Raw genomic sequence first — 14,141 nt, forward strand, 5'->3', positions numbered from 1 at the left:
ACTTCCACCTTTTCCCCATCTATTTGCCATGAAGTGATGGGACCGTGAAGGTGACTGGTAACTTTTTCTTTCTTTTTTATAATGCAGTACACAATGCTGAGAATGTGGGAGCAGAGACAACATGCTGCAGTGGAATTATAAGAGAAGAAAAACTTTCTGGGTAGCAAGGAGTGTCAAAAGCTGCAGACTTTAGATAGGTATGATTCAATAATCTCATTTCTGGGAATTTATTTTAAAGAGATAAATATGGATGTCCCCAAGGATGGAACTGTAAGGATTTAAACAGCGGCACTGCTTATAGCAGCAAAAAGTACGGAAGTTCAAATGACCAACAATAGGTTGATACTTGAACAAGTGAGTTTTTCTACAGTGCTACAGATCATTGCAAATATTGATAACAAAGTGTATTTAATCATGTAATAAATGCTAACAAAATATGAAGAGCTTTGTACACCAACAATACCATTTTTATCAATAATTTATGAAAGACCAAAGGAAATGTTAAACGTGGTGATTTCAATCGATGGGGTTATAGGTCTTTTATACTTTTCTTTTGCATTATCTATAGTTTTTTTTTTTTCCCTTCAGATTTCTAGTCTGAATGTATATTGCTTTAAGAAAAAAAAATACCACAAATGACCAAAAGCGATGCATGTGAACTGCCTGGTATGTATCAGGTGCTTGATCACTGACGATTTCGCAGGTGATGCTCACTGTTCATTCTGGTTCCCCTGGCCGCGCGTCTTCTGCTACCTGGCACGCTCCTTCAGACACCATCAGTTGTGTGGCATATTTTGTGATCTCTCTCGTTGTCTGTGGTTTTGCAAATGCTCTTGCTGTTGCCTAGAAAGCTTTCCTTGCCAGTGCCTGGCTCTTGACTTCTCTTGTTCTATGAGCCCAAGTGACCCCTCTCGTGGGAATTCCCTAGCTGTCGAGGAGCAGGTAGGTCCCCTCTTACTCCCCCAACCCTGTTTGCACTCCTGATACAGCACTTCCTTCCTTCTTGCATTTCTGTGCTACATATCTGTCTCCTTAAAGAAATCAGTCCTGAATATTCATTGGAAGGACGGATGCTGAAGTTGAAGCTCCAATACTCTGGCCACCTGATGGCAAGAGCCGACTCACTGGAAAAGACCCTAAGCTTGGAAAGATTGAAGGTGGGAGGAGAAGGGGGCGACAGAGGATGAGATGGTTAGACAGCATCACTGACTCACTGGCATGAATCTGAGAAAACCCCAGGAAAGAGTGAAGAACAGGGAAGCCTGGCATGCTGTAGTCCATGGCGTCACAAAGAGGACATGACTTATCAACTGCACAACAACAATCCATCTCCTTCTCTGCTCTGAAAACACCGAGGCTTTGTTTCACACATATGTATTATCTCTCGGGCTTCAGACATTACGGATTCTCAACACATTTGCTGAAAGAATGAATTAATCATTCATGAGTAATTCCACATTTGGAAGTGACTGGTCCTGGGACAAGCCCAAGTTGTGGGTAGGACCCAAGCACCCTGTCACCTCTCTCCCACCAGCTTCTTACCTTGACAGAGAGGAATGGCCTCACTCCACAGGTGGTAGCCCTGGGGGTGCCGGGTACAAATGGCCATGCTGTGTCCCACCAAGCGGTAGCCGGCATTGCAGCCGAAGTGGATGGAGCCTCCGGGCTGGGTGGTGGTCTGGCCCAGAAGGAAGCCATGGAGGGGAGCCCTGGGTAGGCTGCAGTAGGAAGCTGCATGGCAAGATGAGGGTCAGGGACCACGTGCAGCGGGAAGACAGAGGTGGTCCTTCTTCATGCAGCCCCCCACCCTCCACCCCCTCCCCCTTGCTTCTCCCCCTCCTTCCCATCTTCACCACTGCCAGGTGGACTGCTAGTTAGGAAGTCGATACAGAAAAGCAATCAGTCTAGGACAGCCAAAGAAAGGAAAAGAGAAGGGAAGAGAAGGAAAAGAAAGAGGGAAAAGGAGAGGGATGACAAGAGAAGAAAGAAGAAAAGAAAGTTCTGTGAAGCACTGGGTCGCCTCTGGGTCTGGAGGCAGCACAGGTTGTGCAGCTAAGTTCAGGCTCTCAAATCCTGCTAGCTCCCAAAGAGACACAGGAAACAATCTGATGTGGTTGGTTTCAGAAAGATGTGACTGCAGGGCTGAGGCCTCTGGAGTCAGGGCTGGGCTTGAGTTCCACTTCCCAACTTTCCACAGGTCTGTGATGTGAGACAAACCTCCCAGGCTCTTTTAGCCCCACTTTCCTCACCTGAACGTTGGGACTGGCAATGCCTTCCTCATAGGTTTTGGGATCATTTAAACGGGATCTTGTCTGTAAAGCCCCTAGCCTGGTGCAGGGCACTCTGTGCTCAGTAAATGGTCCAAGTCCTGCTTTCTGTTGTGTAGGGGGCTGGAGGGGGAGAGGCAGTTGTGGCAATCCAGGACGTGAAACCCACAGTCCTCATTTCCCCTTGACATACAATCTCAATTTATTTCATTCATTTATCCAACAGACAGACATCAAGTGTCTCTTATATGTCAGGTGCTATTCTAAGTGCTGGGAATATCACAGTGAAGAGAAGAGAGAAAGAGCCCAGCCTCAGAGACCCTGCAACACAAACCTCTGCCAGGGAGCCTCAAGGGGAAGTTCTGTGCGGCCAGGAAAGAGGCCTGACCAAAGAAGTGCAAAGGGCAAGCCCGTCCATCTGCTTTCAGCATCCCTGGGGCGGGCTAAGTCAGGACGGAGGTGCCAGGACCCTTCCCGTATCCGCTGGCCTCCTACGTGATTACATCCCTCTGCTGGTGAAACTGATGTTCTCAAACCTCCCCTTCCAAGGCAGACACCCTCCTTTGCTTCTGCTTTGCCAACTGTGTCCTGTTTATGTGGTACCCACAAGTCTACCTCAGTCACGAACAAGAATCTCAGTTATAAAATAAACTTAGTGATAGAGGCATGGGCAAATTACAAGATTCTCCTCTGTTTCCATTAAGGACTCATTGTTTCACCATGTAATTAATTCACTTTCTGCAGCGGCATATGCATTATAAGTGACTCATTACCCACAAACATGTGATTAATCTTTAAAAACATCAAGCCAAGGGCAACTCCTTAATGACTTCTAGTTCAGGGGGTAGCAATCGGCACAGTGAAATGCTACTAAATTGCTTTATTTCTCTTTTGTGTTAGTAGCTGCTAGGAAATCAGCCTGAATCTCCCTGACATTACCTTAAGGTTTCTTTTCCACCAAGAAGAACGGAGACCAGAAGAGGCTGAGTGACTTGTTTAAACATCATTCAACTAGCGGGTAATGCAGCCCAACTCGCTGAAGGGCGTGAAGCCACCCTCCCTCTTGTGTGTATGCGGGGGGAAAGCAATTGGGGTCTACTTTGCAGAGGAAATGGACTCTGAGAAAGTAAAGCTCCTCCTCCTCCCAGGCTCCCTTCAGCTTTCCTGGCTGGCCCTCACCTGGAGCCGTCCCTACTCAAGAGTTTCTTAAGATTTTTAGCTTTATATAGCAATAAAGCTAGACCAGCTAAGTTTGCGCTGGTCTTCCAAGTGGGCAGCCTGTGCAAAGAGATGGACTGAGATAAGAGGCAACTCAGGCTATGTTTTGACATCCCTCCTAATCAATATTCTTTGAAAATTTGCCCAACATTTGTTTGGAACACAGGCCAAATGCAGTTTCCACGGTGGCTCAGATGGTAAAGAATCTATCTGCAATGTGGGAGACCCAGTGTGATCCCTGGGTGGGGAAGATACCCTGGAGGAAGAGGACATGGCAAGCTACTCCAGTATTCCTGCCTGGAGAATCCCATGGACAGAGGAGTCTGATGGGCTACCGTCCATGGGGTCGCAGAGAGTTGGACACGACTGAGCGACTTTCACTTTCTTTCAGGCCAAATGCAGCCAGGGAGAGAGTGCTGTGAGAGGACCAGCCCCTGGTGGAACTGGCTATGGTCTTAGGTCATTCATTTCTGCCCCCAAGCTCACAGAAGTGGCCAGCAGTTCAATGGATCCACTACGCTGCAACATGGGCAGCAGGCAGTTTTTCGCATTTTCTTCCCAGTGATAGACAGTAGACCCTAGATGGGAGCTCAGTTAGCCTTGATTTTCTCTGCCTTATTACCTCTCTAAGGATAGTTTTGTGTCCTGGCAGATAGTTAGCTGGCGCGGCCCTCAATCTGACTCTGCCTATGAGACGGGGCTCACAGAGCACAAGGGAGGCTCCTGGACTAGGAATACGGCCCACTGTTTGCTGCTTGTCTAATATCTGCCAGTTGGAGACCCACATCTTTAGGAATTTTCAGTTTTAAGGGACTTTTACTAACATTTCAACAGTGTTAGGGACAGGCTTTATCAGCTCATATACGATAAACTTATCTAAAAGCCGCAGGTTGGCAGTGGAAGCAGCAAGAAGGAAGAGGTTACAACTGGGGAGGTCGGGAGGGAGGAGGTGGGATGTCAAGGACGCTCTGCAGCTACAGGTGAGAGAGACTCAGCGGAGGAGAAAGGCTGCGGGTCTCCAGGCTCGTGCAGAAGCTGCACTACAGTCGAGAATGTGGCCCACGGCTTATTGTTCTGGGTGAGAAACTTAAGGGGCTCAGGGGCTGCGGCCCTTCCCATGAGTCCTTAGGTTTCACTCACCTGAATACCGAATCTTAAAGCCCTTCCGGTTGTAGGCATGGTCAGACGACCAGCGCAGGTAGACGGAGTTGCTCGAGCTGGTGACAACCAGGGGAGCCGAGTAATTCCCACTGAGGGCTTTCAGCAGAGGACTCTGTCCCGAGGGCCCTGCGGGAAGATGGCGGACATGGGATCACAGACTATTGTGGTTACCAGAGATACTAACCTTGATGCCTTAAACATAACCGCCTTCCATTTCCCCCTCCTCAAGAGAAGACGTGAAGATTCGAGACCATAACTCAGCACCATCATTGGTCTGTGCACTCCTCTCTTGCATCCACAGGCCTTGCAGGAGGATATCTTCCTCCTGAACCCTAAAGCAGGGATCGAAGAAGTCCCTGCCAACGCAGAGTGGTTGGCAGGTGAGATGACATCTATTTGCCATCCTGGGACCTGCCCAAGGTCAAGAGGCTGGTTAATGGAAGAGCTGGTTTTTAACTTGGGAACTTTTTCTACCTTACCATCTTACTTGGGCCTATTAAAAAACAGCTCAGGGCCTGACAGATAGGGAAAAAAATATGAATGAATATATAGCAATAAAGCTAGAGGAAACATCAGGTCTCAGTGTCATAAATAACACAGCTCCCCAATATTGCTTCCCAGGGCTCTTCCAGAAGGGCCTCCCTCTTCTTTTTTTTCCCCACCTTAAATGCCTGGAAGTGCATTCCCAGAGGGCCGATTCAAGGGCTGCAGAGTACAAAGCTGGATAATACCAAACACAGGATTTATTATCCTGCAAAGAGCCCTGAGTGATAGTTCTCATATGCTGCTGAGACAGCGCTTGGGAGCGTGGGAAAAGTAATGGACCGTATTACACATAGGAAAGTCATCAGAACTGCTGTGACAGCTCTGAAGGAAAGGGTCAAAGGGCTCAGAGAAATGGCATGCTGGGATAGGTCTGCTGATTTAGACCAGAACACCCACCAGCTGACTGTGACCTTCAGAAGGATCTGGGGGACACAACGTTTCCTAAAGCAATAAGAAATGCACTGTGGAGCGGGTGAGGACCAGCATCATCAACAACCTGAGTAATAGCTATCCTCTGTAGGCAGAAACTGATGGGAGGAGATGCTGTCACAGAGCTGGGCTTCCCAGTATTGCTGCGAAGGACAGGAGTCTAAATGCAGAAGCCAGGTGGAAGCAATGAACAGTCAGGAGAAAGGCTGGGGTGATTACTAAAATGGGCAGCAAAGTTGGGATGGCAACCAGGAGGGCCTGATCTATAGGCTCTATGGAGATGGCTCACAGAACGTGATGTTCCTCAGGGCAAGATAGATGGACAGCCAAAAACAAATGAACATCTGAACAAAACAGATCATGAATATATAACCAAAAGGGCATAGCAAGTTCCAATCACTGGAATAATTTGGAGACTTGAGCCAGAACACTTTGGCTGAAGGAGAGGCTGGGTCCTGATAAACAGGTCCTTGCAAAACACCACCAATGTATATAGTGCTTGATTCCCCAAGTCTTTATCCCAAAAGACCTACCACTAGTAATTCAGATAACTGAATACTGGAGAAAAGGGAATGTCTGGATATTTAGAAGACTTCTGTATATAGAGCATGTGAATTCGATGCTGGTACCTGCAACCCAAAAGACTCTCAAGGCTCCTTTGTTACAATGGGGGTATATATGGCTAGGATTGGTAAGAAATGGAGTCTTGTTTCCGCAACTTAACCCCATGGAAGCCTCAACTGCAGTAGCTATGCCAGACATAGTAGCCTCATTAGAGTAGATTATCGTCACCTTGGTTATATGGAATGCAGGTACTGATCTAGCAAGGAATTCTTTTCTATACCCACCAGGAAGGAGAATCGTAAGCAATTTGCATTTACATGAAACAGACAACAGTATACATCCATGTCTTGCCCCAGAGCTATGTTAATTCTCCTGCTCTGTCGTAACGTAGTAGGAAGATATGTAGACCATCTGGACTTCCTGCAGCATACAGCTTATTGATTTACTATGTGGATGACATTGTATTAACTGGATCTGATGTGCCAGAAGGAACCACCAGTATAGATGCCTTTGCAAGACAGGTACTCCAGAGGGTGAGAGAGAAATCCTATAAAGGAATCAGGTGAACTTTTTAGGGTCCTATGGCCCAGGGCATGCTGAGACATTTCCTCCAAATTAAAGAGCAGGTTATTGCACCTTTACCCTCCTACCACCAAGAAAGAAGCACAGTGTTTGGTAGACTTCTTTTGGTTTTGGAGGCTGCATACTCTTCACTATGACCCATTTACTGGCTAGCATTCAAGGTGCCAGCTTTGCGTGGTGGCTAGATTTAAGGGAGGGTGTTATACCAGGTCCAGGCTGCAATACCAGCAGCCCCACTGTTTGGATCATATAACTCATCAACTTCTATGGTACTGGAGTTTCTGTGGTAGAGAAGGACCTTGCATGGAACATCTGGAAAGTCCTAACTGGGAGGCTGTGTCATAGATTCCTAGGGTTTAAGCCAGTCAGTACTGTGTGCAGCGGGAAACAATTTAATTTACTTACCATCAAAGATCTCAAACTCATCATACTGCTTCTCACTGAGAAAGTACTCCACTGTGATGGAGATGTTATATTCGGGCTCCACTCTCACCAGCCAAGAGCAGACCTGGAATTGGGGATAGCTGCCAGGGTAGCTCTGACTCAGGATCACACCTGTGGAATCCGTCAGAAGCTCATTCGTTGGGCAGTGCACTTGGAGAAAGAAAGAGAAATACCAGGTATGTGGGATGAAGGTGGAACAAATGCCAACACAATGGCTCGTCCCTGGTGTAGAGGACAACCACTGGAAAGCCAGCCGGCATTTGAGCACATCAAGCAAAATTCCGACAGCCCTCATTAAACTGCTCCGTGGTGTGAGTTGGTCTCTGATTCCGTGTCAGTGCCGCTACACTGCTGAGACTCAGGCTTGGCCAGTTGGCTGGAATCACTTGCTAACTCACATGTGGGGATGATACATACATACAGACAACAATAAGGCAACCTCAAACCCAAGAGTTAACTGGATTTAATTTGTACAGAGTATAGGGCAGAGGTGAGCACATGGGATTTTAAGTCTAGTCACGGCTATGGTTGTTCCAGTAGTCATGTATGGATGTGAGAGTTGGACTACAAAGAAAGCTGAGCACTGAATAATTGATGCTTTTGAACTGTGGTGTTGGAGAAGACTCTTGAGAGTCCCTTAGACAGCAAGGAGATCCAATCAGTCCATCCTGAAGGAAATCAGTCCTGAATATTCATTGGAAGGACTGATGTGAAGCTCACGCTTCAGTACTTTGGCCACCTGATGCAAAGAGCTGACTCATTTGAAAAGACTCTGATGCTGGGAAAGATTGAAGGTGGGAGGAGAAGGGGATGACAGAGGATGAGATGGTTGGATGGCATCAATGACTCAATGGACATGCGTTTGAGTAAACTCTGGGAGTTGGTGATGGACAGGGAGGCCTGGCATCCTGCAGTCCATGGGGTCGCAAAGAGTCGGACATGACTGAGCGACTGAGCTGAACTGAGCACCTGGATTTAGACTCCACCTCTGTCAATTACTACCTATGTGATCTTGAACAAATTCCTACCTTTCTGTGCAAATGCCTCTCCATTTCCAGCCCAGAAAGAGAACTTGTACCTTACAGTGCTGTTGTATTACACCAAATGTCATATATATACATATATATGTTATGTTATATAATTATATATTAAGATGATCTATTATATGATATACATTATATGATACTGTGTGATTTCATTATATATTAAGATTATAATATACTGTAAATTATAGTATTAAACTAAACAATATATGTAAAGCATGAAACATATAGCCTCCATAAACTGTAGCAATGATGCCTGTGATTATACCAGGAACAGAAGCAAACAGCCTAGCATGTGGGATCTAGTTCCCTGACCAGGGATGGAACCTGGGCCCCTTCACTGGGAGTGTGGAGTCTTAGACACTGGCCCACCAGGGAAGTCCCATGAACTTCTTTTTAAATTCAGATTCTTAGAGAAATAATTTACGTACAATAAAATGCACAGTGATGCTTAGAAAACATCACTACGAACAAAGCTAGTGGAGGTCATGGAATTCCAGTTGAGCTGTTTCAAATCCTGAAAGATGATGCTGTGAAAGTGCTGCACTCAATATGCCAGAAAATTTGGAAAACTCAGCAGTGGCCACAGGACTGGAAATGGTCAGTTTTCATTCCAATCCCAAAGAAAGACAATGCCAAAGAATGCTCAAACTATCGCACAATTGCACTCATCTCACATGCTAGTAAAGTAATGCTCAAAATTCTCCAAGCCAGGCTTCAGCAATACGTGAACCGTGACCTCCCTGATGTTCAAGCTGGTTTTAGAAAAGGCAGAGGAACCAGAGATCAAATTGCCAACATCCGCTGGATCATGGAAAAAGCAAGAGAGTTCCAGAAAAACATCTATTTCTGCTTTATTGACTATGCCAAAGCCTTTGACTGTGTGGATCACAATCAACTGTGGAAAATTCTGAAAGAGATGGGAATAGCAGACCCCCTAACCTGCCTCTTGAGAAATCTGTATGCAGGTCAGGAAGCAACAGTTAGAATTGGACATGGAACAACAGCCTGGTTCCAAATAGGAAAAGGAGTACGTCAAGGCTGTATATTGTCACCCTGCTTATTTAACTTATATGCAGAGTACATCATGAGAAATGCTGGGTTGGAAGAAACACAAGCTGGAATCAAGATTGCCAGGAGAAATATCAATAACCTCAGATATGCAGATGACACCAGCCTTATGGCACAAAGTGAAGAGGAGCTAAAAAGCCTCTTGACGAAAGTGAAAGAGGAGAGCGAAAAAGTTGGCTTAAAGTTCAACATTCAGAAAACGAAGATCATGGCATCTGATCCCATCACTTCATGGGAAATAGATGGGAAACAGTAGAAACAGTGTCAGACTTTATTTTTTTGGGCTCCAAAATTACTGCAGATGGTGACTGAAGCCATGAAATTAAAAGACGCTTACTCCTTGGAAGAAAAGTTATGACCAACCTAGATAGTATATTCAAAAGCAGAGACATTACTTTGCCGACTAAGGTCCGCCTAGTCAAGGCTATGGTTTTTCCTGCGGTCATGTATGGATGTGAGAGTTGGACTGTGAAGAAGGCTGAGCACCGAAGAATGGATGCTTTTGAACTGTGGTGTTGGAGAAGACTCTTGAGAGTCCCTTGGACTGCAAGGAGATCCAACCAGTCCATTTTGAAGGAGATCAGCCCTGGGATTTCTTTGGAAGGAATGATGCTAAAGCTGAAGCTCCAGTACTTTAGCCACCTCACGCGAAGAGTTGACTCATTGGAAAAGACTCTGATTCTGGGAGGGATTGGGGCCAGGAGGAGAAGGGGACGACCGAGGATGAGATGGCTGGATGGCATCACGGACTCGATGGATGTGAGTCTGAGTGAACTCCGGGAGATGGTGATGGACAGGGAGGCCTGGTGTGCTGCGATTCATGGGGTTGCAAAGAGTCGGACATGACTGAGTGACTGAACTGAACTGAAAATGCACAGATTTTAGGTACACAATTTGCATTTAGGCAAATGTATACACCTGTGTAACCACTACCACAATCAGAATATAGATTATTCCCATTGCCCCGGAAAGTTCTCTCCTTTTGCAAACAGTATGATCTGCCCCAATGCTCCAGGGAATCAATGGTGCTATTTCTATAAACATAGAGGAGTTTTGCTTGTACCAGAGCTTCATGCGAATAGAATCATATATGTATGGTTTTTTTGTCTGGTTCCTTTTGCTAAATGTAATTTTTGTAGGAGTCGACTGATGCTGATCTATGTATCACCATTTCCTTTGTTTTTATTGCTCTCTAGCAATCATAGGACAATTTGCTTATGGATTCTACTGGGGAACATTGGGGTTGTTTCCAGTTTTGGATTATTACAAAATTAATATGAAAGTCTTATGATGGATATGGGTTTTCATTTCTCTTCAGTAAATAACTAGGAGTAGAATTGCCAGGTGATAGGGTAGATGCGTTTATCTTCAGAAGAAACTTCTATCAGTTTTCTAAAGTGACCATAAGATTTTATATCTCAACCAGCAATATAGGAAAATTCTAATTGCTCCACATTTTTTCTAATGCTTTGTATTGTTAGTCTTAAATTTAAGCTATTCTGATGGGTGAGTAGTAATATTTCATTATGGTTTAATTTGCATTTTCCTTGTGATTAATGATGTTGAGCATCTTTTCATATATTTATTGGCCATTATTTTATTTTACAAAGTGTCTGTTCAAGTCTCTTGTATATATTTTCATTGGATTGTCTTATTACTCAGTTGTAAAAAGTTCCTTACATAGTCTACGTTAAAGGCCTTTTTAAAAATATGCATACTCTGAATATCTTCTCTTATTCTGTAGTTTGTCTTTATTTTTCACGTTCATTCCGCTTGGCTTTTCCTTCATGTGTTTTTAATTTGCTTTATCATCTGCATATATACTTATATATCTCTCTTAATGAAATTAGCCTATTTGTCATTTTGAAATATCTCTATTTTTGGTAATATTTCTTGCTTGCAGTATTATTTGAAATTTCTTTATGTTTCTTATGTTTACCATTTTTATGACGTATCTTTTTCTCTTCTTTCATATTTCATATCTATCTGGTATTTAAAGTGCAACTTTTGTAGCAAATAAATAATTACTTTAAAGCCTCTAAACTTTGGCATGGTGTTTTGCAACAAAAATTCATTTATATAACTGTATTATGCAAATAATATGTTAATCGCTTATTCTTGGTCATTGACAGAGATGTTGAAGTCTACCACCGTAACTGTGAATTTGTCTCTTTCTCCCTGTAATTCCATGAATTTTTCCTTTATATATTTCAATACTATTGTTAGGTACCTAGACATTTATGACTCTTACATAGTCTTGATAAATTATGTTATCAGCATGAAATATTCCTTTATTCCCTTTGATGCTTTCTGCCTTAAATTCCATTTTGTCTAAGATTAGTTTTGCTGCACCAGATTTTAGAGGTTAGTACTTGCTATCTATTTTTTTAAAATATTTTGTTTCAGATCAGGGATGAGTGATACTCTAGAGAGGCAAATGAAGATATTCAATTCTAAGTTCATGGAAAGCCTATAACTAGACTTTGAAATTTTTACCAATCTAAAAATCTCTGATCCCTAATTAGCAGTTTGATTCAATTGTATTTATCACGGTTGCACATATATTTGCACTTAGTTTTGCAATTTCATTTTGCAATTTTTGTTAACCATGATTTAAAAAAACTTCTCCTTTAATGTTTCCTATTGGATTAACCATAGGGCTTCCCAGGTGGCTCGGTGGTAAAGAATCTGCCTACCAATGCAGGAGTGACAGGAGTCGCAGGTTCGATACCTGGCTCAGGAAGGTTCCCTGGAGGAGGAAATGGCAGCCCACTCTGGTATTTGCCTGGGACAATCCCATGGACAGAGGAGCCTGGATGGCTGTAGCCCACAGGGTTGCAAAGAGTTGGACATGACTGAATTACTGAGATGCATGCATTGTATTAATCAAATTTTCTTTACTCTCATTATTTTTGATTATGGATTTAGAATTTATACATATTGTGGGCATACATAATTTAAGAAAACTATGTGTAAATTTAAACATTGTATTTAAATGTATATATTTTAAATAATATACATGGTTAATCAATATTTATGATTTTCCTCAGCAAGAAAGGGTCCTTAACTCATTTTTTCTTTCTTCTAAATAGGTTCTCCAGTGTAATTTATTTGTCCAGTTGTCTTCTGAGTTTTTATTTTCTACAGTCTACATAAACATATTTACTTCTATATTTTACTGATTTCTTGTTAGTGTTGTTCAGTTGCTCAGTCGTGTCTGACTCTTTGTGACCCCATGAACTGCAGCAAGCAGTCCATGCAGGAACACTGATTTCTTAGCTCACTGTTAATTTTTATATCTGAATCATTCTACCTGTATTCATTTTCCTGCTGAACACCAAAAAAAAAAAAAAAAGTATAAATTGGACTTCATCAAAATTAAAAACTTCTGTGCTTCAAGAACCCCATTAAGAAAGTGAAAAAACAATCCACAAAATAGGAAATAATTCTGAAAATCACACATGTGATTAAGGACTTATATTTAGAATATGTAGATAAATCTTACCACTCAATAATTAAACAGATAGTTGCTAAATGTGGTAGAGATTTCTGGGGTTTACCAATATCACGTTTTCTTTTATTTCCTGAGCATATAAAAAACTTCACTTTCCCTCCACGTGCCTATTTCTGGCCAATGAGATGTGAGTAGAACCATGTGTGGCACTTTGGGGCTGAGGCAGTGAAAAGCCCTATGGGAATGTCCATTCCTGTCTTCCTTTGCTGCAACGGAGGTTGGAAGAGTGGGCCTAGTTTTCAGACAGCAGCACAATATTCAGGCAGCCTGGATCATGGAGTTAGCAGCTCTATAAAGTTATTTGGACCACAGAAAATTTTTTGAAGAAGATATAAACTTTTGTTGTGTTAAGCCACTGAGATGCGGGGATTGCTTGTCATTGAGTAATGCACTGAAGCGCATCCTTTAATTCTGCTTTTAGTAGGGCAGTAACTTTACTTAGCCCCTGTGTATCTGAAGATTTCATTAATTCATTCTCACTCTCGACTAGGTTTATCACTTCAGTTTACAATTGTATTTCCTGCTGCATTTTATCTTTTGGTAGGTATTATTTTTGATTCAATAGTGCTGAGTCTGATTTAGCTTTTATCCATGAAAAGATAAATATATACTTAAATATAATGCTTTCTCTTTATCCTTGACATTCTATAGTTACACTGTGATGTTTTAGGCTTGAATTTCACCAAATTTTTTATGTTGCCATAGCAAGCCTTCAAGATAACAGAAAAATGTCTGATCCTTGTCAGAGGAGAGTAGGACTTCATTGGAAAGGCATTATCTGAGGCAGAAAAGAGAAGAATAAGCCGAAAGGTAAAAGAAAGTTGTACAATGAAGTGGTTATGAATGGAAAATCATCTCTGTTGAGGGACTGGAAGGTAACATAGTTAAGATGGCAGTGAGACCCAGACTGGCCCATGGATTCAACTCAGTCTCTATAAAAATCTCAGTTCGTTTCTTTGTAGATATTGACAAGTTGATCCTAAAATTCAGGAAATTCAGCAGACTCAGAATATCCAAAATAATCTTGAAAACGAAGAACAAAGTTGGAGAACTCACACTTTTGGATTTCAAAACGTGTGACCAAGCTACAGGAATCAAGATGGTGTAGTACTTGCATAATGACAGATTCAAGAGAATAGAATTGAGGATCAGGAAATAAAACTTTCAATTTACTTTTCTGTGTCCCTGGGGCTAGCATGGCATGGTGGATCAACTATACTCCAATAAAAATTGTCTTAAAACCCCAATTCATAGTCAATTGAATTTGACAGGGTGCCAAGACAATTCAATGGGGAAAGAATA

General features: G+C 42.9%; 1 protein-coding gene across 2 annotated transcripts in view; it reads right to left on the reverse strand.

Moving 5' to 3' along the window:
• The window catches only part of CSMD2 (CUB and Sushi multiple domains 2), a 683,354-nt gene that overhangs the window by 68,798 nt on the left and 600,415 nt on the right, over positions 1–14,141 (reverse strand). For both annotated transcript variants that reach the window (XM_027967572.3, XM_060416549.1), the window contains exons 47-49: positions 7,173–7,361; positions 4,626–4,772; positions 1,543–1,731 (exon numbers count right to left, since the gene is read on the reverse strand). In XM_027967572.3, the coding sequence (XP_027823373.2) occupies positions 1,543–1,731; positions 4,626–4,772; positions 7,173–7,361 (525 nt within the window). The remainder of the gene's footprint in view (positions 1–1,542; positions 1,732–4,625; positions 4,773–7,172; positions 7,362–14,141) is intronic.

The sequence above is a fragment of the Ovis aries genome, chromosome 1 (genome assembly GCF_016772045.2).
Source record: "Ovis aries strain OAR_USU_Benz2616 breed Rambouillet chromosome 1, ARS-UI_Ramb_v3.0, whole genome shotgun sequence".
Classification (NCBI taxonomy): domain Eukaryota; kingdom Metazoa; phylum Chordata; class Mammalia; order Artiodactyla; family Bovidae; genus Ovis; species Ovis aries.